This window comes from Saccostrea echinata, unplaced genomic scaffold, assembly GCF_033153115.1.
Source record: "Saccostrea echinata isolate AGI-Se365-2 ecotype Australia unplaced genomic scaffold, CSIRO_AGI_Sech_v1 ptg000054l, whole genome shotgun sequence".
Lineage (NCBI taxonomy): Eukaryota > Metazoa > Mollusca > Bivalvia > Ostreida > Ostreidae > Saccostrea > Saccostrea echinata.
In genome coordinates, this window is record NW_026889803.1 from 50,108,979 (window position 1) to 50,132,278 (window position 23,300).

Here is a 23,300-nt window from a genome sequence, read left to right on the forward strand (position 1 = left end):
AGCATTCTTGGATAAAGGGATATTCTTAACAACATCACAGATTGCAAATATAAGTAAACTAATAAACAACGATTATTCAGTGAACATGGCATTATGAATAGCAATTGCTTTGCTGGCATATTTTCCATGATGCGCTAGAATAAATTCATTCCTTATAATTTAATTTTCCATCATTAAGTGTAGAAAATAAAGACAATTTCTCCTTCAAAATGACTTCAAATTATACATATTTTACTGAAATGTAACGTCAAGCGGATTGATACGTTTTGACGTAAGACATTGTGACTTTGGCAACACAGGTTTACGATTTAAACTAATTTTTTCATCCAATCAAATGACGCGTTACAACCAAAATTAAATTATTTCTTGGTAAGTCTCTGTTTAGGGTTTTTTTTTCTCGCAATATTTATGACTTTACTGGCACACCATACTAAAGCTCTCATGGTACACAAAAATGATCATAATGCAAAGATCGGTTTAATGTACAGTAAGGGGAACTTGGCATATATGTTGGGAGTACTAACCTTATAATACAAACTATAACAGGATGAGAAAACAGATATCTTTGCACCTCCTCTTAACATTGGGTAAGTTGTGCTTAAACTATTATATTTTTTTATCCTTCTAAGTGGAAGCACAACATATGGCGTTGTGAACTGTAGGATGTATTAATTAGTGCGTAGACGTAAGTTTTAATCACTGTAAATACTAGAACTGGAATATTGCCATCGGTACACCTACACTTATGTGACCATAGATTCACCTCCTGTCCTGAATTGACCTGTGGCTACCGTAGGTAATGTATGGTCGCTGAGTCGTGTAATACGACTATAAATTTCAGTTTAACATGAAATGATTTAATTTTTTCCCTCAAATGCGGGTGTACACATCCAGTAGTTTCATATACATGCATGATGTAGAAATATGATAATATCTAATAAATAAAATAGAATAAGTAAAATCTAATAAATGACCTTGCCCCCCCCCCCCCACTCCCCCCCAGGATAACGTTGACCACTCTTAAGTTAATAGAAAGAGTCAGACATCATTCATATGAAGCTTACGAAATGAAGGAAAGGCCCCTTTTTATTGTTTGTCAACAATTTTCTGCGTTAGATTTTTTTGGACTGAGGTGGACCCCATCCCGGTCTTTGGAAAAAAAATTCATGAATCCTTGCCTGACCTTTTTATGTACATAGAAAACATTTTTAAAAACTGCTTATATCATTGGATTTCACTTTTTCATTGCAATCTTCGTAACTATTCAGACACACAATATACACTTCAAGAGACCCGTGGGTCACATCGCTCACCTGAGCACTTTGGCTAGGAGTTCAGTATTTTATGAGTGGCATCAGCCTATCCCCAAGGGAAGGGTGGCATGATTTGAACAAACTTGAATCTACACTAACTGAGGATACTACCTTTTTTTTTGAGAAATCATGGCTTTTAAAGTTTTTAAAAAAGATTTTTTTCCTACAAGTTTTATATTCTATTGTGGCCTCACCTAACCCCGAGGGTTGCTTCCAGATGAATATGATCAATCATGGCTTTGCTGTTCTTGAGAAGAAGATTTTTAAAGATTTTTCCTATGTATATCTTTGTAAACTTTTGATCGTCCATTGTGACCCCATACCCGGGGCTCATGATTTGAACAAATCCGAGTCTACACTACCTGAGAGTGCTTCCATATAAATATGACCAATCATGACATTGCTGTTCTTGAGAAGATTTTTAAAGATTTTTCTTATGAATTCCTATGGAAAACTTTTATGGTTCTTTGTGGCCCTACCCTACCCCATGTGTCATGATTTGAACAAACTTGAATCTACACAACCTGAGGATGTTTCCTCATAAGTTTCATCTTTACTGGCCCTGTGGTTCTGGAGAAAAGGGTTCCTTCTATGTATACCAATGTAAAATTTTGATCATTCATTGTGGCCCCACCCTACCCCCGAGGGTCTTGATTTGAACACACTTGAATCTACACTACCTGAATATGCTTCCATATTAATACGATCAATCATGGCCGAGTGGTTCTTGAGAAAAAAGATTTTTCATATGTATTCTTATGTAAATCTTTGATCGTTCATTTTGGCCCCGCCCTACCCCCGGAGGTCATGATTTGAGCAAACTTGAATCTACACTACCTGAGTATATTTCCACAAGTTTTATTTTTCCTGGCCCAGTGGATACTGAGCAGAAGATTCTTCCTAATTATAAGTATTGTTTTGTAAATCTTTGATCTCCATTGTAGCCCCGCCCTACCCCGGGGGTCATGATTTGAACAAACTTGAATCTACATTACCAGAGTATGTGTCCACATAAGTTTCATCTTTCCAGGCCCAGTGGTTCTTGAGAAGAAGATTTTTAAATATTTTTCCTACTTGTGTGTATTCCTATGAAAAACTTTGATCGTCCATTGCGGCCCCATCCTACCTCCGAGGGTCAAGATTTGAACAAATTTGAATCTACACTACCTGAGGATGTTTCATATTAGTTTCATCTTTCCTGACCCAGTGGTTCTTGAGAAGAAGTTTCTAAAAGATGCCATTAATTTTTCACTGATTTGTAATTATCTCCCCTTGGACAAAGGCATGGCCCTTTATTTGAACAAACTTGAATCCCCTTTTCAGAAAGGATACACTTTGTGGCAAGTTTGGTTGAAATTGGCCAAGTGGTTCTTGAGAAGAAGTCGAAAATGTTAAATGTTTACAGACGGATAAACGGACAAAATGTGATCAAAAAAGTTCACTTGAGCTTTCAGCTCAGGTTAGCTAAAAACTGAACCCCTATAGTTTTAAGACATTTCTGCACAACCATGATGCATGTAAATCTTTTTTTTTTCATTGATTTCAGGGTAAAAACTTACTGTGAATTTTAACAGTTGACAATCTGCCCCCACCCCCCTTCGTTTTTGGACATGAAAATCATAATATTGTTAGAATATTGACTAGGCGTCGTTCCTCTAGGAAAATTTTTACAGCCACGTAATACTTATACTATTACTTATTAGGTTTGTTGTATATCCACATATGTTGGATTGTTCAAGGTTAGAGAAGCGAAGCTTAATTTGAACAGTCCGACATATTTCTATGGACAGTCAGTGAAAACTTTGTTTATCAAGGACCAATAACAGTTATAACAAACAAAGGAATGGATTATAATTAAATGTATTTCTCGTCTGAAGAAATTCCCTTTTCCTGTCATCTTGTTTACTCATTACGTCATTGATAAGGTGAATTACTAGTATTCAAACTTTAAACATAGGCTTGCCAAATAAGTAAATCCACAAACCAGATCCTTATACTTGCTTAGCTTCCGCACGTAGACTTCTTCTATTTTATCCTCCCAAAATAAAATAACTTACTTAAAAGAGGGGGGACCAAATAATAATCAATATCCGGTCTTTGATTAATTAGTTGAGCACTGCTATTTCAAGAGGAAATTGGTAAGGACTATTAAGATCTGTTTGCATCTATCACTATTGGTACCCAACAGTCCACTTCCTTCAATTCCACCTCCATCATTCTTAGAAAGTTGACAAACTTCAGACCTCCTTTGTCCTTCGCAGGTTTCTTTCCTCTTCCCAATACATTTGCAAGAACAGATAAAACCTTATCATGTCTCCATGTGTATTCCCACCTTTTAAAGCTATATACTTGAAGAAAGAATTTGTTCTAAGTTAGCTGGTCTACCTTAAAGTTCGCAGTCTAAGTCGTCCCTCATGTCCCATGGTGCCATATTGATTGGAGTGGGCAACACGTCGTAAAAGGACTGAAACTGGAATTGCAATCTCTTGGGGTTTTGTGGTCCAGTTATCATACAATGATAATTTCTTCTTTCGAGCTCCTCTCCAGTTTAGCAAGCTTCTCTGCTTCTTTAAGATGATCATCTTCACCATTCTTGTTTGCTACCTCCATTTTACGGCTCTCCTTCTGTGCCAACTTCGTCTTTTCAATATCTGACACTGAAGCCAGCCTAACTCTTGATATTACGCCCAATCTTTGCCTGTCCTTTCGCTGCACTGCCCACGATATCACCATGATAGTCATGATTCTGCCTTTTGCATTTTTCTGCTTGTCTTTATATTCACCCATGATATTCACTGTCTTTGCTGTCTCTCAGCATCAGGAACTGTCTAACCTTCGTGATTTTAAATTCCTCCACAATTGCATGATGTCAAAGCCTGAGAGGTAATTGTAGCTCGGCTCCCGTTTTACAAATCAAAAGTACTGAAGCTCCTAGGAATTGCAAGTCATATCCTAGGTAGCCATTTACAAGCCGCTCCATTGTCTCTACTGTTGTCAACGAACAACGATACTCTATATGCAAGTACAGACCATAATACTGAAAGAATACTGAAAGAATGCCGTGTTTGTACATCCATTCTTTGTAATAAACGTGATGACTTCAATTTTTAGCTCACCTCAACGAAGTTGGGGGAGCTTATGTAATACCCTCGGCGTCGGCGTCCCAGGTTAAGGTTTTTGGAGCAGCTTTCTTTTCAAGTACTTCTATGGCCTATATTAGTCAGAGATGCATGGAGGATGCTTCTAGTGTGTTTCATTGTACCAGTCAAGGTTTCAGATGCTGCAATTTCAGCTAAAGAATGACCAGGTTAATGTTTTTGGAGCAGGTTAAAGTTTTTGGAGCAGGTCTCATTTCCAAGTAACTATAAGCCCTATATTGACCAAACTTGCATGGATGATACATTTAAGGATGCACACTACTGGACTTGCTTCGGATGCTGAATCTGACCTATATTTTCCGGATGAGTGACCAGGTTATAGTTTTTGGAGCAGATTTCATTTCCAAGTATCTATAAACCCTATATTGACCAAACTTGCATGGATGATACATCTAAGGATGTACACTACTGAACTTGCTTCGGATGCTGGATCTGACCTATATTTTCAGGATGAGTAACCAGGTTAAAGATTTTGGAGCATGGATGATACATCTAAGGATGCACACTACTGGACTTGCTTGGGATGCTGGATCTGACCTATATTTTCCGGATGAGTGACCAGGTTAAAGTTTTTGGAGCAGATGTCATTTCCAAGTAACTTTAAACCCTATATTGACTAAACTTGCATAGATGATACATTTAAGGATTCACACTACTGGACTTGCTTCGGATGCTGGATCTGACCTATATTTCCGGATGAGTAACCAGATTAAAGTTTTTGGAGCAGATGTCATCTCAAAGTAACTTTAAACCCTATATATACCAAACTTGCATGGTTGATACATCTAAGGATTCACACTACTGGACTTGCTTCGGATGCTGGATCTGACCTACATTTTCCAGATGAGTAACCAGATTAAAGTTTTTGGAGCAGATCTCATTTCCAAGTAACTATAAGGTCTATCTGAACCAAACTTGCATGGATGATTCATCAAGGGACGAACAATCTCAAAACTTGCTTCGGATGCTGGATTTGACTTACATTTTCTGGATGAGTGACTAGTTTTAAGTTTTCAGATAAGTCTATTCCCAAGTAATTGCAAGCCCTATCAGACCAAAATTGCATAAATGTTGCATCTAGGATGCACACTCCTAGATTATTAATTTAGTGTGGGACTTTGCCTTACTTAAAGACAACATTCGTTGAGGTGAGCTCTGTAATCTCTGATTACCTATGTTTCTATCGTCAACTTCTCTTACTTGTGTAGCAATTTTCCCTTAACATCTGCATATGGGGTTCATGTCTCCCAGTTAATTCGATATGCTAGAGCATGCTCTACATACGAACAATTTTTAAAACGAGCCAAGCTATTGAAAATCAAGTTGGTGAAACAAGGATATCAACAATCTCGTTTAAGTCATCATTTTGCAAGTTCTGTGGTTGATACTGTGACTTTGTCAGTAAGTATAACTTATCATTAAGTCGAATGCTGACCGATGTTTTTCATACAAATTGTTAGACCATTATTTAAATACTGAATTGTCTATGAATTTTTCCGTGTGCTCCGTCATGACAACAAGCACACGGCGGGTGTGACCGGTCGAGATTTTACTCCTCCATGGCTCCTGATCCCAACTCTGATGTTTTTGAGGTCCATATTTGCTCTGCTATCGATTTGTATTGTTTCAATGGACTTTTGAGCTTGAATACTGTTCGTTATGTCCATATTTCATTGTATTTCTCTGCTTAAGCACCTTTGTCTGTGGTGTTCGTCCAGTTCTTTAATTGCTCGCGATCGGTCTCACATTCTGCTTGTCACACAGACAACCCTCGAATTTTTTCAAGTACTTCACCGCTTTTCTGAGACTGAAATTCCCTCCATTCAATTTTCCCTTTTTCAACAAGGCTTCCTGATTTTGTTGGCTTGATCATACGGACCCAATTGACAATGTCCTCAATCTCCTTCAGCAACCAGTTTGCTTCAGTAGAGGTCTATGGATGAGTGTCATATCATTCATAAACGCTCTGACAGGGGATTGTCTCACGTCTACCTTCATCGATGGACCTCTGATAATCTTTTCATCATATTCACCACCATGTTCATGGCCTTTGAGAACAAGATTGATAAACTTTAACTGCAGTCATCTGTACATAGAGGAAACGTCATTAAACTAACACTACACTCTATCCTACGGGACAATTCACATCAAAATTTTGATTTTTATTCATACATGCAGTAAACAGTAAGGGGGAAAAGTGCCGCTTGATTTCATTAAATCATGTTGTAAGACCAAACAAAGATTGACTCATTTTCAATTATTCTAACGTTTACATTTAGCACTGTCTGTGATTGTTTCAAATAATTTGTACATTTTCAATATTAGTTGCGTTGCGAGACTTCAACATGAATGCATATGTTACGGTTGCTATGGATGTAGAGGCGGATCAAGGATTCAAAGCTATGGGCGTAACCTGATTATGCAAGGATTGTGGGAGGGAAGATGAACCCAAAGAAATTACTGAGTTATATTTGTCGTGTCGTGTACGCCCCCCCCCCCCCCTTATATCCCTCGATTGATAATTTTACTTTGGACAAAGATGAAAGTATGCACAGCTACATTTCTAGGTCTTTACAACCGTTTAAAACATTAAAAGATTAATAGATCTAAAAATGAAACTATTCATGCAAATAGAAAGATTATCTCGCAAATCTCCCCACGGGATTCGGTAAGAATTTGATACACTTGCCATTGTGAACAAAGCTACTAAGGTTGTAATCATATCAGATGCCAGCGACCTTTATTTATAGAAAATGTTTTCCCTGCATTTGAGAAATATAAAAGTAGTTCCTATACAACATTCAATGCGCGATGTTGCACAGAGTCGGTAGTAACGTGACCTGTGTCAAGTATTCGCTAACTGTCCCCTTTTCACATAACTCTCAGATTTTTCAATTATTTTTGTGTCAACCTCAGACATGTTTTGAATTCCGTTTGGTCCTTGTGATGCTCCTGCTCTTGCCCTCCTGATAACATCTTTGACTTCCCCAAACTTTTGTTCTGATCTATCAGACAAATGATCTGGTTGATGTGGTGTGGCTTTCCATACTCCTAAATCTACGTCCCTCCTTGAATCGCTATATTTTCCAGATACTGTACGACGTCATTCCAAGCTGTTAACGTTCCTGGACCTTTTCTATCTAAAAGCCTGGAAGATAAATTGGATTGGATTAGCTGTAAATTGCGCTCTTGTACCTGCTCGTTTCTTCCTTCTTTTGCTTCTCTCTGCCGTTCTCAAGATCTTCAACTTCTCTTGATGTTTTCCCGTAATTCAGTCATATCAGGTTTCTCCCCTTCCTTTGATGTTCTGAACCTTCTTGCTAGCTGTCTTATAGAAATCTATCTCTGCATTCAATTCTTTTTCTCTTCCTCTCCAGGTCATTTTCTGTCCTCCATGCCAAATTTTTCGATACTCCTATGATATATATTTGTCGCCATTCCATCAATCTTCTTGTCTATTCCTCCTGCCAATTGGGCATCGAGAATGGTATCTACATCATTATCAAACTTCACCCATTCCTTATTGCTACTAGCTGGCTATTTAATCTTAGCCTTCCTGTTTGGTTTTGTCTCCTGCACCCTGCTCTCCAATGTTTCTGCTCTTCAGTACTTGATCCGTCCGATTCCGATGACATCCGATGATGTGGATCTTCCTTCAGAGAAGTGCATATAAATATTTTTTTTAACTCAACTAGATAATTAATATATTACAAACGAAGTCTTGCCATTTCACATTGCAGGGTTGGATTTAGAGGGGGTCAATCTTTGTTCAGACAAGATTTTTTCATTGAAATCTTTGAATTTTAGAGGAAAAATAATAATACACTTGTGAAAACCTATACAACTTTATTAATCAGATTGCATCTTTTTTATGCAGTGTTTGGTCTAGTGGAATTGACTTTAGGAGATTTTATGCCTTATAAGATTCGTTTCACGTTGGTGAAATCCCCGACAGCTGGAAGACTTGGACCTAAAACCTCATGTCCTGATAGCACCCGCCAGATTTCATTGACGCAATACTTGCAGACGAAGGCTGATTTGATTCAACTGGACATTGATTACATAAGCGTCCAGTATATCAACAGTAGGTCCCTTTATTTTCTAGTCAGTTCGAAAAGGTGGTACATGTGTTTAAAGAAGGGAAAAGAAGCAGAACCTCTGATTTTAAATTTTTTGACAGATACTAGCTGATATATATGTAGCATATCGAAATCCTTCACTTTTCTTTTTCAGTAACAACAAATTCTCGGACAAGGAGTGTTTTGATAACCCCGGGTGGAGGGCCATGTTACCAGGATCTGGCAAGTCCTGCAGATGTCATTCCTTCATCGAAAATCCACGGCTCCTGTAAAGGACTGAAAAACACCGATAATATTAACACCGAGGTCTTTATGGAGAAAAAGACATTTAAAGAGTCATGTCGTCTGAAAATTTCACGTAAGAAAAAAAACGTAAAAGTAAGTAAAACATAACGTCACGATGCTTTAAAGTGAAAAAATATATAAACAGATTTATTGTCATTTCAAATTACATAATCATAATTATTGTAGATGTTGCAGTCTGTTGTTTTAACTTCGATTTCGTACATCTTTGAAATTACTTGTTATAGCCCCCAACTTTGGGTTAGCTAATCAAGACGAATTTCCTGGCACATGTTTTTTTTAATTGTTTTTATTATTCTACCCGCTTGAAAAACGTTGGTATATAGTGATGGGTGTGTCTGTCTGCGTCCGTACATCCGTCAAATGTACGTAAGTAACTCTTGGGAGTATCCATCTCTTATCCGCATGTCCTCTTATACCACTGAAAAGAACTGCGAACGATAGTAGTGTTCTGTAGCCTACCTCCAAGTCAAATTTCAAAAGTTTGTTTTTTGTTTAACGTCCTTTTCGAGAATTTTTCATTCATTTGGAGACGACAACACTTGCCGTCGGAGAGCTGCAAATTTTGACCTATACTCGGCACTCAGAGCCATTGAGCGATGAGGGATCCTTTTCGTGCCAGCACCTACTGCGACACGCGGGACCTCGGTTTATACGATCTCATCCGAAGGTCCGGTCTCCACGTCCCACAGTGAGATTCGAACCCACGACGCAAGGATCAACTCCTTACTCCGCGACTCTGGAGCAAACGCTCTAACCACTGCGCCACTCATGGAAATGGATATATGACTATGAAATCTTTCTGTATATTTAACTTAATAATATATATTATTTAACATAAAAAATTAATAAAAGACCTTATTTTATGTGTGATCGCATTTGAAATTGGTAATAAAATAACCATTTTTGCAGTTTGAAACAACAAAAGCTTTAAGTATGATTTTGTGAAATAGCAATTCATAAAACCCATAAAAACTAATTGTAGTTTCACATTGGGGGGGGGGGATTTTACGTTTCGATCGGACAGATATTATACACTTATTTCAAGACTACGAGGGGAACAGTCAAACTGTTGTTCCAAGGTAATGGGAAAGACCTGGGAAACTGTTGCCCGAGGCCGAAGGCCCATGATCGAGGGACAACAGTTTGACTGTTTCCCGAGTTGTCATGAAATAAGTGTTTTATTACCTAATAAACCTAGTTTATAATTTCTTAAAGTAATGATATAGACACATCGACAAAAGTTTCCATTATTTCTTTGTGTTACATGTATCATGCCCTAATAAATATTGAAGTATACATGTATTGTTTAGTAAAAAACATAAGATGACTTAAAGGCCTCTTCTTTCAGATGATATTAAATTGAATATATATTTATATGGGTGTCAGGATTACTCTTCAAATGATAATTTCAAATTGTTAGGAAAATGCTTCAATTTATACATTATTCAATGTTATAGCTGTAAAGTACAGGAAATTAATAATGACGTCATAATGAATTAATTCAGCCATGCAACAGTGTATTCTGTGACTGGGTAAATATCCTCACAATGTCAAGGTTTTGTGATTTCGGAACTCCACACAAACCCTTGACATAAGTCACTATCTAAAAGTTGGGCTTTTGGTTCCACATGACGTAGTGGTTAATTATAAACTAACCAATGAGAATATATTTTTCAAATCCGTCGTTTGCAAATGGCCCAGCTCCAAAGCATATCTATTGTGATTGTTAGGAGGGCGATCTTCCAAAAAGTAATCCCCGATGTTTCATTTAATGTAACTAGTCACAAATCCTACAATATCGACACTTTCCAATTTAAAGACGAGTCATATTTGTTTACAAAACTTACCTACAATAAAAGCTGTTTTCTGATTGGTTCCAGTCCTAGATCAAGAACAAATGAAATAGTAGCTTTTTAGCCCAACTTTTAAATAGCGACTTATGTCAAGGGTTTGTGTGGAGTTCTGAAATCAAAAAACCTTGACATTGTGAGGATGTTTGTGTGGAGTTCCGAAATCACAAAACCTTCACTTTGTGAGGATGCTGGGTAAACAGTTTTGACTGTTTCGTGATGTGCAAAATAAGTTAAAATGAATCAGGAAACAGTTCAAAATGCCTAATTATAATTTTTTTTATTAGGTACTAGGTAATAATTGGTTTTATTCCATAGCAAAACATGGACACTGCCATTTTTTTTCTATATGTTGATAGTACCAATCTCTTATCCGCACCTCCTCCAATAGCACTGAATAAAGTTAAACCAATCTTTATTACTAAGTGCCATGGTGCACCTCTTATATTTTATGTTCTCATCGGACAGATAACTGGGAATTTCCATCGCTAAAAAATCTACTTTGCTACTCTCCTCATATGGGAGCGGGGGTATCATTTTGTGAGATCAGTGCTCGCAGTACTTCTAGTTTTTTTCTGTAGGGCTTAAGATGTCAAAGGAAAGTGTTTTAATTTTTCTGAAATTAAGTATCCTTTAGTATCTTTTTCTTCTTTACAGGTGAGTGTAACCAGACTCTATATGATGCTCATTGTGTTCCCTGTAATAGCGGTTGCTCTGATGACTGTTACGTGGTGAGTGGGACCTGTAAAGGAGAGTACATCTGTGAGGAACCTTTTACAGATCTATTCTGTAACACAAGTATGCACGTTTTCATTAATGTTCATATGTCAGCATGGTATTAGCAAGGTAGTTCATGTACTCACCCGCTTCGTGAAAAACACACTGTACAAATAAGTACATTAAAAACAATACAAAAACTAATGTCCATTATTTTGCTCGCACTGATCATTGACAGTATATTGTGTGAGTATTAGAATTTCCATAAATTTCGCCATAAATTTTGTAAGATTGTTCCAGTATTGGACATGACTCAGTACATGCAAAATTGCAGGAACTGAGCTCGTTTTAATGTTTTTAAGGTACAATTTTCTGCTTTGATAAATATTTTTAGCTGTATTTTTTTGTTCGTTCAGCTTGTGAAGAAGACAGATACGGACCCTCTTGTAGCGAGACGTGTAGCCCGAATTGTAAGACCCAGTCTCAGCCTGGGGACCGCAACTGTTCGCAGTCAGACGGGACCTGTCTGTTAGGTTGTATCCCAGGCTGGCAAGGGAACAAATGCGACAAAAGTAATTAAAAAATAAGCATTCAGAGGTTAATCACTTTTAGAATTAGGAAATAAGGAAAGTAACGGTCTTCTTGGCTTGTGTAATGAATATATTTCAGCAATATGATTCATAGATGGATATCTGTTTATTCCTGTAGTTTGTTCACCCGGTACATACGGAGATGGGTGTAAAGGTACATGCGTTGGGAATTGCCTTGAAGGGGACACTTGTTCTCACATCAATGGTACCTGTCCCCGGGGGTGTGATAAAGGATGGGAAAATATCCATCCTTGTGATAAATGTAAGTAGTAATAATCTCTATATCTACATTCACCATGCACTTTAGAAAGGGCGTGAATAATGTCAAGTGTACTTAAAAAAGCTTATGTTATGTATAATGTAATAACTTTTTGATGAATATGTTCCTTAACAGTAAAATCAGTAACCTTGTTTGGCCCTGTAAAAATCTCAAAAATTAAAAACTGTTAATTTTTAATGGAGAGCGAGTTTGAACTCACGGTGACTGATAACGGTTGGTTAATATAGGTACGTCATGATTTGTGTAATTTTTCACATTTCAATGAAAATATCTTCCAAAATGACGTTTTCTTTTTTTTAATATTTCGAAGAAAGAACAACCTTCTTTTTAATTACATGAACACGGGTTTATTGATAGAAGTGTAACAATTACTTTTATATGTTTTGAATGGAAGACTGTGTTCATATTTAAATTCTTTGTCAAATGTATTAAAAAAATCAGTTTTCTGTAAAATTCAAGAACCTTTACTATTTCACAAAACCTGTTCTCCAAGACATGGGCTCGCTTGTTTTAATTTGCTGATTTCTAAGACGTTATTTAATGTACATGTAACATATTTTGGCGGGCAGCTTGTGCAGACAACACGTACGGTGTCGGCTGCTCCCAGACATGTAGTACAGGATGTGTCGACGGCGAATGTGATCGAAGAAATGGCACGTGTCTGAAGGGATGTCTAGAAGGATATAGGGGACCTCAATGTTCAAGTATGATACACATGAAAGTTAATTAAGTTAATAAGATTTCAATATTTTTACGGATCTTCGTCCATTTTTATTTTATTCTAGTTTTATTAAATTTTTGACAATTTCAAACAACTATGCATTCCAAATAAAGCAGAATGTTTAGTATGGTTGTATAATTTTCTATCATACTGTGGTGTATAGATGATATATCTTCACATAAATAATTTACAATTCAGAATGCCCAAAAGGTACATATGGGAAGAATTGTGCTTTTAACTGCGGAGAATTCTGTGGAAATGGGACCTGTGACGCCGTAACCGGAACTTGTTCTCTGGGACAATGTGCTAGAGGGTGGAGTGGTCCCAAGTGTAATGTTGGTAAGAAGGATTACTTTATTACATTCAATATCACAGAAATTTATTTTTAGCTCATCTCAACGAAGTCGGGGGGGGGGGGGGGGAGAGTTATGTAATACCCTCGGTGTCGGCGTTCCAGGTTAAAGCTTTTGGAGCAAATTTCTATTCAAGTACTTCTGTGCCCTTTATTAATCAGAGATGCATGGAGGATGCTTCTCGTAAGTTTCATTGTATCAATCAAGGTTTCAGATGCTGCAATTTCAGCTAAAGAATGACTAGGTTAATGATTTTGGAGCGGGTAAAAAATTTTCGAGCATGTCTCATTTCCAAGTAACTATAAGCCCTATTTTGACCAAACTTGTGTGGATGATACATCTTACGATGCACACTACTGGACTTGCCTCAGATGCTGGATCTGACCTACATTTTTCGGATGAGTGACCAGGTTAAAGTTTTTAGAGCAGGTCTCATTTCCAAGTAACTATAAGCCCTATTTTGACCAAACTTGCACGGATGTTACATCTTAGAATGCACACTACTGGAATTGCTTTAGATGCTGGATCTGACCTACATTTTCCGGATGAGTGACCAGGTTAAAGTTTTGGGAGCAGGTCTCATTTCCAAGTAACTATAAGCCCTATTTTGACCAAACTTGTATGGATGATACATCTTAGGATGCACACTACTGGACTTGCCTCAGATGCTGGATCTGACCTACATTTTCCGGATGAGTGACCAGGTTAAAGTTTTTAGAGCAGGTCTTATTTCCAAGTAACTATAAGCCGTATGTTGACCAAACTTGCATGGATGATTCATCTAAGGATGCTCACTTCTGGACTTGCTTGGATGCTAGATCTCGCCTTCATTTTCCAGATGAGTGACCAGGTTCAAGTTTTCGGAGCAGTCCCATTACCAAGAAATATTATGGTCTATCTGAACCAAACTTGCTTGGATGATGCATCAAGGGATGAACAATTTCAAACTTGCTTCAGATGCTGGATTTGACTTGCAAATTCTGGATGAGTGACTATTTTAAAGTTTTCAGATAAGTCCATTCCTGAGTAACTGCAAGCCCTATCAGACAAAACTTGCATAAATGTTGTATCTAGGGATGCAGACTAATAGATTATTGATTTAGTGTGGGACTTTGCCTTTCATTGAGGTGAGCTCTGTAATCTCTGATTACTTATGTTTACACTTTGGATTAGGTTTGTGTGTCAATACATTAAAAATATGAAGTGGAAAGTAAGTTTTCATATTTATATGCACAAATATACATGTAGAAAACCTCAGTTCACAAATTCCAATTTTGGATATACACGTATTAGCATTACTGTCTAACATATTTTTTATTTGCTTCAGATACCTGTTTGTATAAATTTGGTAAGTATATAATGAAATAGAGAGGATTTCAAAGATGAAATTTTTATAGCTCAGAAGTTATACTTAAATATTCCTGTAGTATGGAAAATAATTTTAATATGACTGAGTATGTCACACAAAACATATACATGTAGTAAGTACTAACATTATTTTGTTTCAATCATTTATTCATGTAACGGGCTGAGGGGTTTGTGCTTAGTTATTTCTAGGTTTTGAGATTGTGATTTAACGTATAATGTTTGATTGAACAAAATGATTGGCATAATTTTCCTCTCTAATTGATAAGACTACATAATTATTGGTCTGCAAATATATACAAATAGGGGCTTTCTCTTCGTTATGGGCGCTCGCTCCGTGATCGGACGGTCGTGTGTTCGAATCAAGGTCGCAACTGAACTAAGTCGATAAAAAAAATAGTTAGCAACTGTCCCTTCGCCAAGTGCTCGGCAATTTGAAGTTAAAGTTGGGGGTCCTTCGGATGAGACCTTAAAAACCGAGGTCCCGTGTCGCGGTAGGCCTTGGCACGATAAAGAGCCTTCTCTGCTCAATCACCCTGAGTGCCGAATAAAGGTCTGAATTTGAAGCCCTTCACCGGTATATGGTGACGTCTCTATATGAGTGAAAAATTCTCGAACGTGACCTAAAGCAACACACAATCAATCAATCTTCGTTATGGGAAAAAAATCACACTTATTCGATTTTACTCATTTGAATTTTTTGAATTTATTACTCCAGATAAAAGCATGCCTTATTCAGGCAGTAACATCTTTCATAGAGGCAAGTCTTGGCCTAATACTCCAGAATGCAGTACTATATGTCAACGCCTCTGAAATCTTACGCCTTACCTAATATTAATCGAGAAAGAACGACAGAGATAGGCGTTCCTCGATCCAAGAGGCCAACGCTGGTCTTAAATGCTAATCCACCATGACTATATTTTATATTCCAGTCACCTCCCCCAAAGAATGGTCCAAATAACCTGCTTACTCGGGTTATGCATTTCTTTCTGCAACATTAATTACCATACTATCAACCAAAGAAAGCATTTTATTGTTTAAATTATTGATATGTTTCATTGATTGCTAAGCATACTGCATGAGAAATGTAGGTGGCTCGGTTATAGCCGGCGTTTACTGACTGATGAAAGAAGTAGATATAAAGGAGAAAATATTCGGTTGATGTAAATATTTGATTAAATAATAAACCAATTCAAAGCAATGCGATTTGTTTTCGTTTTCCTTAAAGATGCATTTTCTTACCATTAAGTATTTGGGTTATTTTGACACAGCTCAATATTCTCAATTTTATCACCAATAAATCAACATGAAACATTTTTGTATAGAGAAGAGATGGTGGGATTTCTTCACATTCCTGGTGGGTTGTGGGATCGGGATCGGAGTCGCTGGCATTCTCATGATTGTTGTGTTTATCATCTACAAGTAAGTTATACGGGGTTTGCTGGAATGGTTTACTAACATTCCAATAACAGCGTGTCAGTATTATCCATCGATTGGATGTTTGATTTCGATGGAATCAATACTACTTTACATATAATACACAGAATCCTGCAATACCGCTGATAATTTTGACCAATCACAGTGGATGATTGTTCATGAGCACGGCATTTGTAGTAAGCAGCAATACCTGGTCATTCAAAGCCCGTTTTCTGCATGTGTCATATTTGGTTATGATTAGATATTCTTAATGCAAGGAAGAAACCTTGTAAAGATTTTTGATTTATTACAATATTTGATTCATACAACAAAGCGCTAGAGTTTCTTGAACGTCTAAATTGAAACTAGCGCTTTGTTGTGTGAATCAAACGTATTCATAATTGTAAATGCATTATTGTAGCTATCACTTGCATATCGCACCCATGTACTAACTGAGGAGTGTTGCTTTACTAGTTCTTATAATATATTTATCCTGTCAATTCACAACTGAACATGACATGTAAGATAAAGGAAGTAAAAGAGACTTTGACTGACCACGTTTTTGCTGTTTTCTATCGTAGTAAACAATCATTCACCGTGTTCGATGCAATTTGGTCAATACGCTCGGTTGTATTTGGGGGTCCCGAGTTTTACAAGTATGCATTTTTTAACCAACTAGCCAAATAATGAGTAATATGGTTATCAATGTGTGAAAGTTTAGCACGCTTGGTCAAGCAAACTGACACGCTTTTATTGGAGTGATAAATGTAAATTGTTACTTTAGTGTGTGAATCTCAAGTTAAAAAATAGTATCTGTCTGTCCGTCCGTCTGTCACACTCTATATCTTGAGAACTGTAAGAGGTATGGATTTGATATTTTACACATATATTGCTTGCCACTCTGGATTTTGTTAAACACCATGGTTACCGACCTCGTGACCTTTGAACTCGACATTTGACCTACTTTTCAAAATACTTTATTTTGTTGATATTAATGCGTATCTTTGACATTTAGTATGTGCACTGTTTGCCATAAAAACATGAAAAATACCAGAGGAGAGTTTACTTGACCTTTGACCTACTTTGCAAAAATATTCCGGACGGTTGATTTCACTCGTCTTTTTTTTTTTGATTTAGAGAGGCGGGGCTTTGATATAATATTAGCATTTATATCACATGTTTATAAGCTCGTGACACTGTAATTTGAAAGTATATGCTATACAGTAACCACGCAGACTAAAATTTTAAACGGCCGTTTTTATAGAGTAAAAAAATAGTATTTCTAATAAATTTCAATCTCATTATTCACTTTTTTGGGGGGAATTAAATATTTCTGTTTGATTGTCAGATTTTATATGACAAATTCTATTCTATAGGTCTTACCTAAAAAAATGCATAAACTCGAAAAACCTACTTTGGTGGGGAGGGGGGTCTTTCTCTAACTTTTCGCTATTTTTTTTTAATGCTGAATTTGCCAGTGTCCGATCGTACAAAAGGTATGATGGGAAGGGGGAGGGGGGGGGATTCAAGCAGCTTCAAGATGAAAATTTACATAGTATAACTACTTCAATAAACTGTTTTCAGAAAAAGTGTTCCCACTCTCGCTTGCTACGGTCCTGTGTATTTTTTTTTTCTTTGCTATAATGCTAGTAGCAAATAAATATCTGTTCATCCTTAGATTTATTTCAATCTTTAACGATGCTATAAAGCAGGCGACACTTGTTCCTTGGAATAATCTAGTTATAACTCAAGAATCCAGTATATATACACGTTGATTACAATGATTTTTGTGATAATGCAATGTATTGCTGAGTCTTTTTGATACATTAAAAGTTTTTATAATGTAAAATTATCTATAACCATCTTAAATGACAAAAGTCTAAATTAAGATTTAAACTTTAAATGTAACATTTTCTTTTATTACCAATCAATTAATTCAAAACCAAGGGACTTCAAAATATGATGGTAGTTTTGGAAAACAAGATTTTAAATACTAGTACTAATCAGTTCTCTACACTTAATTACAACGATTGTGCTTTATAGATTCCGATGTCAGACAACTTCTAGGCCAATGAATCGTACCGATCGTACAAACGCCAGACAAGATGAGCAAATGGAACTGTCCCAAAGCTACAAGCTCTAACATCCCCCTCCTTAATTTCCAGGTTGATGAGAAATCGCAGAAAGACGAGGTTTATCAGTGGACCCGAGCAGGCAGTCACAGGTGGCGCTGTACAGTTGAATGTTTTCAAATAGTTACATACACTGTAGCATTCCTGAGCTGGTCCTTTAAGTCACCAATAATAGAAACTAAAATAACTTAATAGCTTAATTAATCCAGCAGAGATAACGGTGCATTATTATGGTAAGCTAGCAACTCATTGTAAAGGTATATCAAATGGAATCCGGTAGTAATGACCAGCTATTCAAAAATTGATAAGAATTGGTGGTCAAAGTTTTCCAACATCCACCATTATGAATAGTGCCTGTATGTACTACAAATGAATAGTACTGCAAATTTATCACCACTATTGTGACTTATTACAGGTGTTCACGGTGTTGTGCTTTTATGCAAAATGCAATCATGTTAAACATCAACACCTGTGCACTGATAGTTAAATTGTTGTTCATTGCCTACCGGTATTTTGTTTTAAAATCAATGCATGACAATAAATCAAAATCAATTACTTAGTCAAAATACATTCTAAATAGTTCTACATAGATTTTTATATACATGTAGCATTTAACAAATTGTTTTTATTTGTTAAATAACTACAAGTAGTAAGTAGATACGTTTGTAATGACAGATGCAGTGTATGCTGTCCATTGTGAAGTAAATTTATTGTGTTTTCATAATGATTTTACGCTTGCTAAATCACTAGTCTTTTAAATAGTAAATAATGTTTTTAATTATTTGACATCTTTATACATTAAAAAAAATTGTTATAACAGTGGATTGAATCTCATATATCTTCAATTTTAACCGCCATTGTTCAAAGACCGTATTTCAATTAAAATTGTATTACAGATAGAGTACATTACAGATAGTTCAGATGTTACTCTTCCTCTATTATAATGTACAGACCAGTGGACATACAGCCTTGTCAGGGACTTCTGATTAACTAACCTACTAATCTCCAATAAAAGTACATATCTAAACAACTTATACCTCATTTTACTGTGAACTGGTTTATGACACTCACAGCAGTAATTTATTTTGATACATTTTCATTTGGAAAGTGTTTTTGATTAAGAACAAGTTATCCTGAATTACTTTTATTTTCTTAAGTCAAATTGTAAAATTTGATTTTTAGAACAATTTCAAGTTAAAAGAGGGGAATTATAAAGAATTTGAAAAAATTATCTTATTCATTTTATGATTTTAATGAAAAGATCTTTTATTGTTTTATCATGTATACATTATTTCTTCTATGTTCTTAGATATTTCAAATTACTGAATTTATAGTTTAATGAAATATGCAAATTAACACCATCCTCTAAATGTTTTGCATGTATTTAAATGCTACATGTTTTGTAAGTTTTGGATTCTATGAATGTTACAGTAACTGGTTTAGAAAAGTGTAATCTTATATATATATATATATATATATATATATATATATATATATATATATATATATATATATATATAGAATATCACTTTATAGTTAAGGAATACATATATACATTGTGTGATGGGATATTTATACAGGAAATGACTAATATGTGTTGTTTTTGGCAGAAGTGCAAATCAGAAAAATACAGTTGTGGGTTTAAACTATTAGAGTAAAGACTTTTTAATAGTACTTGTAAAACATTCGTCCATCGTCTATTTCACACACGCATACACACCCTCATATATATATATATATATATATATATATATATATATATATATATATATATATATATATATATATATATATATATATACATGTACTGATGTATGATTTTTAGTGAACAATATTTAAAATGCGCTATTTGAAAAGTTTTTATAAATTCTTCATTCTGTAAATATAAGATCCAAATTACTGTGTTAATTTTATGCTATGAAGTCCAAAGAATATTAAGTTCTTTATCCCAAACTATACTTTAGTGTCCAAAGACCATGATCGCGTTACCTGTTAGTTTAATTGATTCTGCACTGTAATGCAAGGAATTGACAATTGACAAAGTGAAATAAATATTATAACAAAGAAATGAATTCAAAACATCGGGATTTGAGATATGAAAATGAGTACCTCTTACTGACTTCAATTTGGGAGCGGTTGGGGTAGGAGTGTTCAGATCAAAAGCTGTGTTGTGATACTATTGTTATATTTTCTCATTTTCGAATGTTTTGTTGTAAGCATGATTGTATACAATATATATATATGCAGTAAAAGAAAATGTATTTATGTCTGATTTCTGAATGTTTATGAAAGGAAAGTTGAGATGCAGTTATAAAATAAATGTCAAATCTTATTTGTGAACCTTTACCTTTCATACTTCGCAGCAATCTCCCTTGCAGAGTTGTCGTTCGTTCCTCTCTCAGACACTCTGCAATGGTCTTTGATATAAGGTAAAAAAAAACAAAACAAAACAAAACAGGATATTCCAAGGATTATTTCAACTAATAGTTCTAGATCTACTTAGCAAATACCCCGGTATATACCTCAAAGACAAACATTATTGCAGGAATTTAATTATAATGAATTAAAACAAACGATACAAGTATACGCGAGCCAACGATAGAGGTGAATGTATGATGCGATGGTAGAGAGTGATACCACCTATTATGTTAAATCAAATTTATCAATTTAAACTTATCTACATCATTGCTATTAACAAACGTTTCAACAATACAAATTATAATAACTTTTTACTGAATCGCGTACAGATTATTTCATGATATACAATCATAATTTATTTTAAATTACTTTCTGATGTTTATGCCATAAACTTAATTTCATTCATGAACGAGGTTGTGGGAAGGTAAATATGTGTTATTTTTTCAACTTCATTTGAAAGTCTGTATATCTTAAAATGCAGTGAACAGGTTTCGATCACGCTGTAGAAAAAGAATAAACTTGTAGATATGGAATAATGGAGTGATTTCTTCTTCCTTCTCCAGAGTCATCAACAATCTCCGAAAATTAAGAGGGGGGGGGGGGGGGGGTCATGCAAATTTGGGCAAGGAAGAATAATTTACTAGATTTGCAAGAGCAATTTGATGCAAGATGTACTTGTAGATATTTTACCTTTTCAAAAAAGATCATATTGTTTGTATTTATGTGTTTTGCGTTTTTAAAAGGAGCAATAATTATAACATCTCTCTTCCTGGTCTTATCCATAATTTTATCAAACCTGTGATCAAAACAGATATGATATCACACGAGGCACCTGATCATTTATCTATATATAGCTGCAGAATATGATTTCCTATTTATAAACACATCTGGATGATTTTTGCACCCTATATATCTTGATACTTCCTTTTACCGTTATTGCATGTATGACTTTTCTTGCAATGTGATGTTTTTACTGAGCTGAAAACGAATTAATGTGTCGGAAGAGCCATGGACCCAGTGAAGAAAAATGCTATCAAAGAGAAAGACTGTTGTGTTTGCCACAAATCGTCAGCCATTTACATTCTTCCATGTCATCACTCACATTGCGAAAACTGTTTACAAATAGTGGAAGAAAAAACTATCCAGTGTGTAGTTTGCCAATTCAGATATACCATTTTTCAAGATAGAGAGCAAGTGTCTGATGATGGAGACAAACGAAGTACCTCTCATCTGTGGATTAATACTCAGAGCGAGGCTTGTTCAAGAACAGAAATATGGTGCTGCAATTGTGGGACACAAAATACCAATTGTTACAATAGAGGTGCTCGAGGAAGCTTGTCTGAAAGTAGTGCTGGCAAAGATGGAAATCAGTCAGGTTTGAACCCGGATAAGGAGGATGAATCGGAAGTATACATTTCAGCAGTATCATCGCTAGATTTCAACTCCCTCCTAAAATCTTCAGACATGGCAGCGACTTCGTCAGACTTTTATAGCAGTATCAATTTAGATAAATGCTCTGAGCATGGTTACGCTTTGTCAAATTATTGTTCTTCTCATCGAACACCATGTTGTCCGGAGTGTACCATTATACACCACAAAGTTTGTAACACTCTGGATATTCATGAGGCGGCAACTGATATCCCAAGCGAGTCACAAGTCAACAATCTTAAGCTCAGTCTGGGCTCCTTAACCGACATCCATCAGGGCCTGATTTATGAAATGGAGATTAACAATGCTGAAATTGAAGAGGAAAGGAAAAAGATCTGGACAACATTTGAAGAGTTCAAAGCTGCTGTTCAGAACAAGCTGGAAGAACTGGAAGATAATGTCAAAATTCAAATACAAGAGACAGAAAGCGAGCAAAAACAATTACAAGCCGATATGAATGATGTCAAAGAAAGGTGCAAGAAATTGCAAAATGCTAGAACGCAGTTGGAAAGTTTAACCTATGGCAGTGCTGAAAGTCTGCAGCTGTATTGTAAGGCAAAGGCGAAACTGGGGGAACAAGGACGATTTATCAAAACTCAGAGACAAAATATGTTCAGACTTAGCATCAGCATAACAAAAAAACAGAATCGAATCAATCATCTTGAACAAATGCCTAACCTAATTCAAACAAAGCTTCAAAAAATTAAACTAGAAACTTTGAAGAAAATGACATGCGAAGAGAAGCTGGAGGTCAGACGATGGACACACACAAAACTCTCGCACATTACAGGTATGTGTTACCTCGAAGATGTCCTGGTTATCTGTGACAACAGCAAGAAGCGTCTATTTACTTTGGACGGTCTACGATCCTGGTACTGTGTTAAGCTTCAACATTCCCCGTGGGATGTGACCACAATTGAGGCGCAAAAAATCGCCGTGTCAACCACATCCGGTATCCAGATAGTAGACTTAAAATTCCTCCCAGACAAAGAATTGGGGTTTCCATCCTTCTTACCAACAACTTTCCCTTGCTTTGGGGTGGATTATTTCTCAGGAAATTTGTATATTGCTAGCAATTCTCATATCTATAAAATAAGCATTGATGGCAGTCTTGTTCGAAGCATAAAATGCAAAGGTTTTTCTGTGCAGTACCTCTCTGTCAAAAATGCTGATT

At 35.9% G+C, this 23,300-nt stretch overlaps 1 protein-coding gene across 1 annotated transcript; it reads left to right on the forward strand.

Moving 5' to 3' along the window:
* Window positions 1–481: 481 nt before the first annotated feature.
* On the forward strand, window positions 482–19,146 carry LOC133205733 (multiple epidermal growth factor-like domains protein 10). The gene is made up of 11 exons (XM_061341599.1): window positions 482–587; window positions 8,349–8,555; window positions 8,705–8,908; window positions 11,364–11,504; window positions 11,840–11,995; window positions 12,132–12,275; window positions 12,863–12,997; window positions 13,213–13,353; window positions 14,695–14,715; window positions 16,058–16,154; window positions 18,192–19,146. Exons 1-11 carry the CDS (start codon window positions 548–550, stop codon window positions 18,289–18,291), a joined length of 1,386 nt encoding a protein of 461 aa, XP_061197583.1. The 5' UTR covers window positions 482–547; the 3' UTR covers window positions 18,292–19,146.
* Window positions 19,147–23,300: the final 4,154 nt, after the last annotated feature.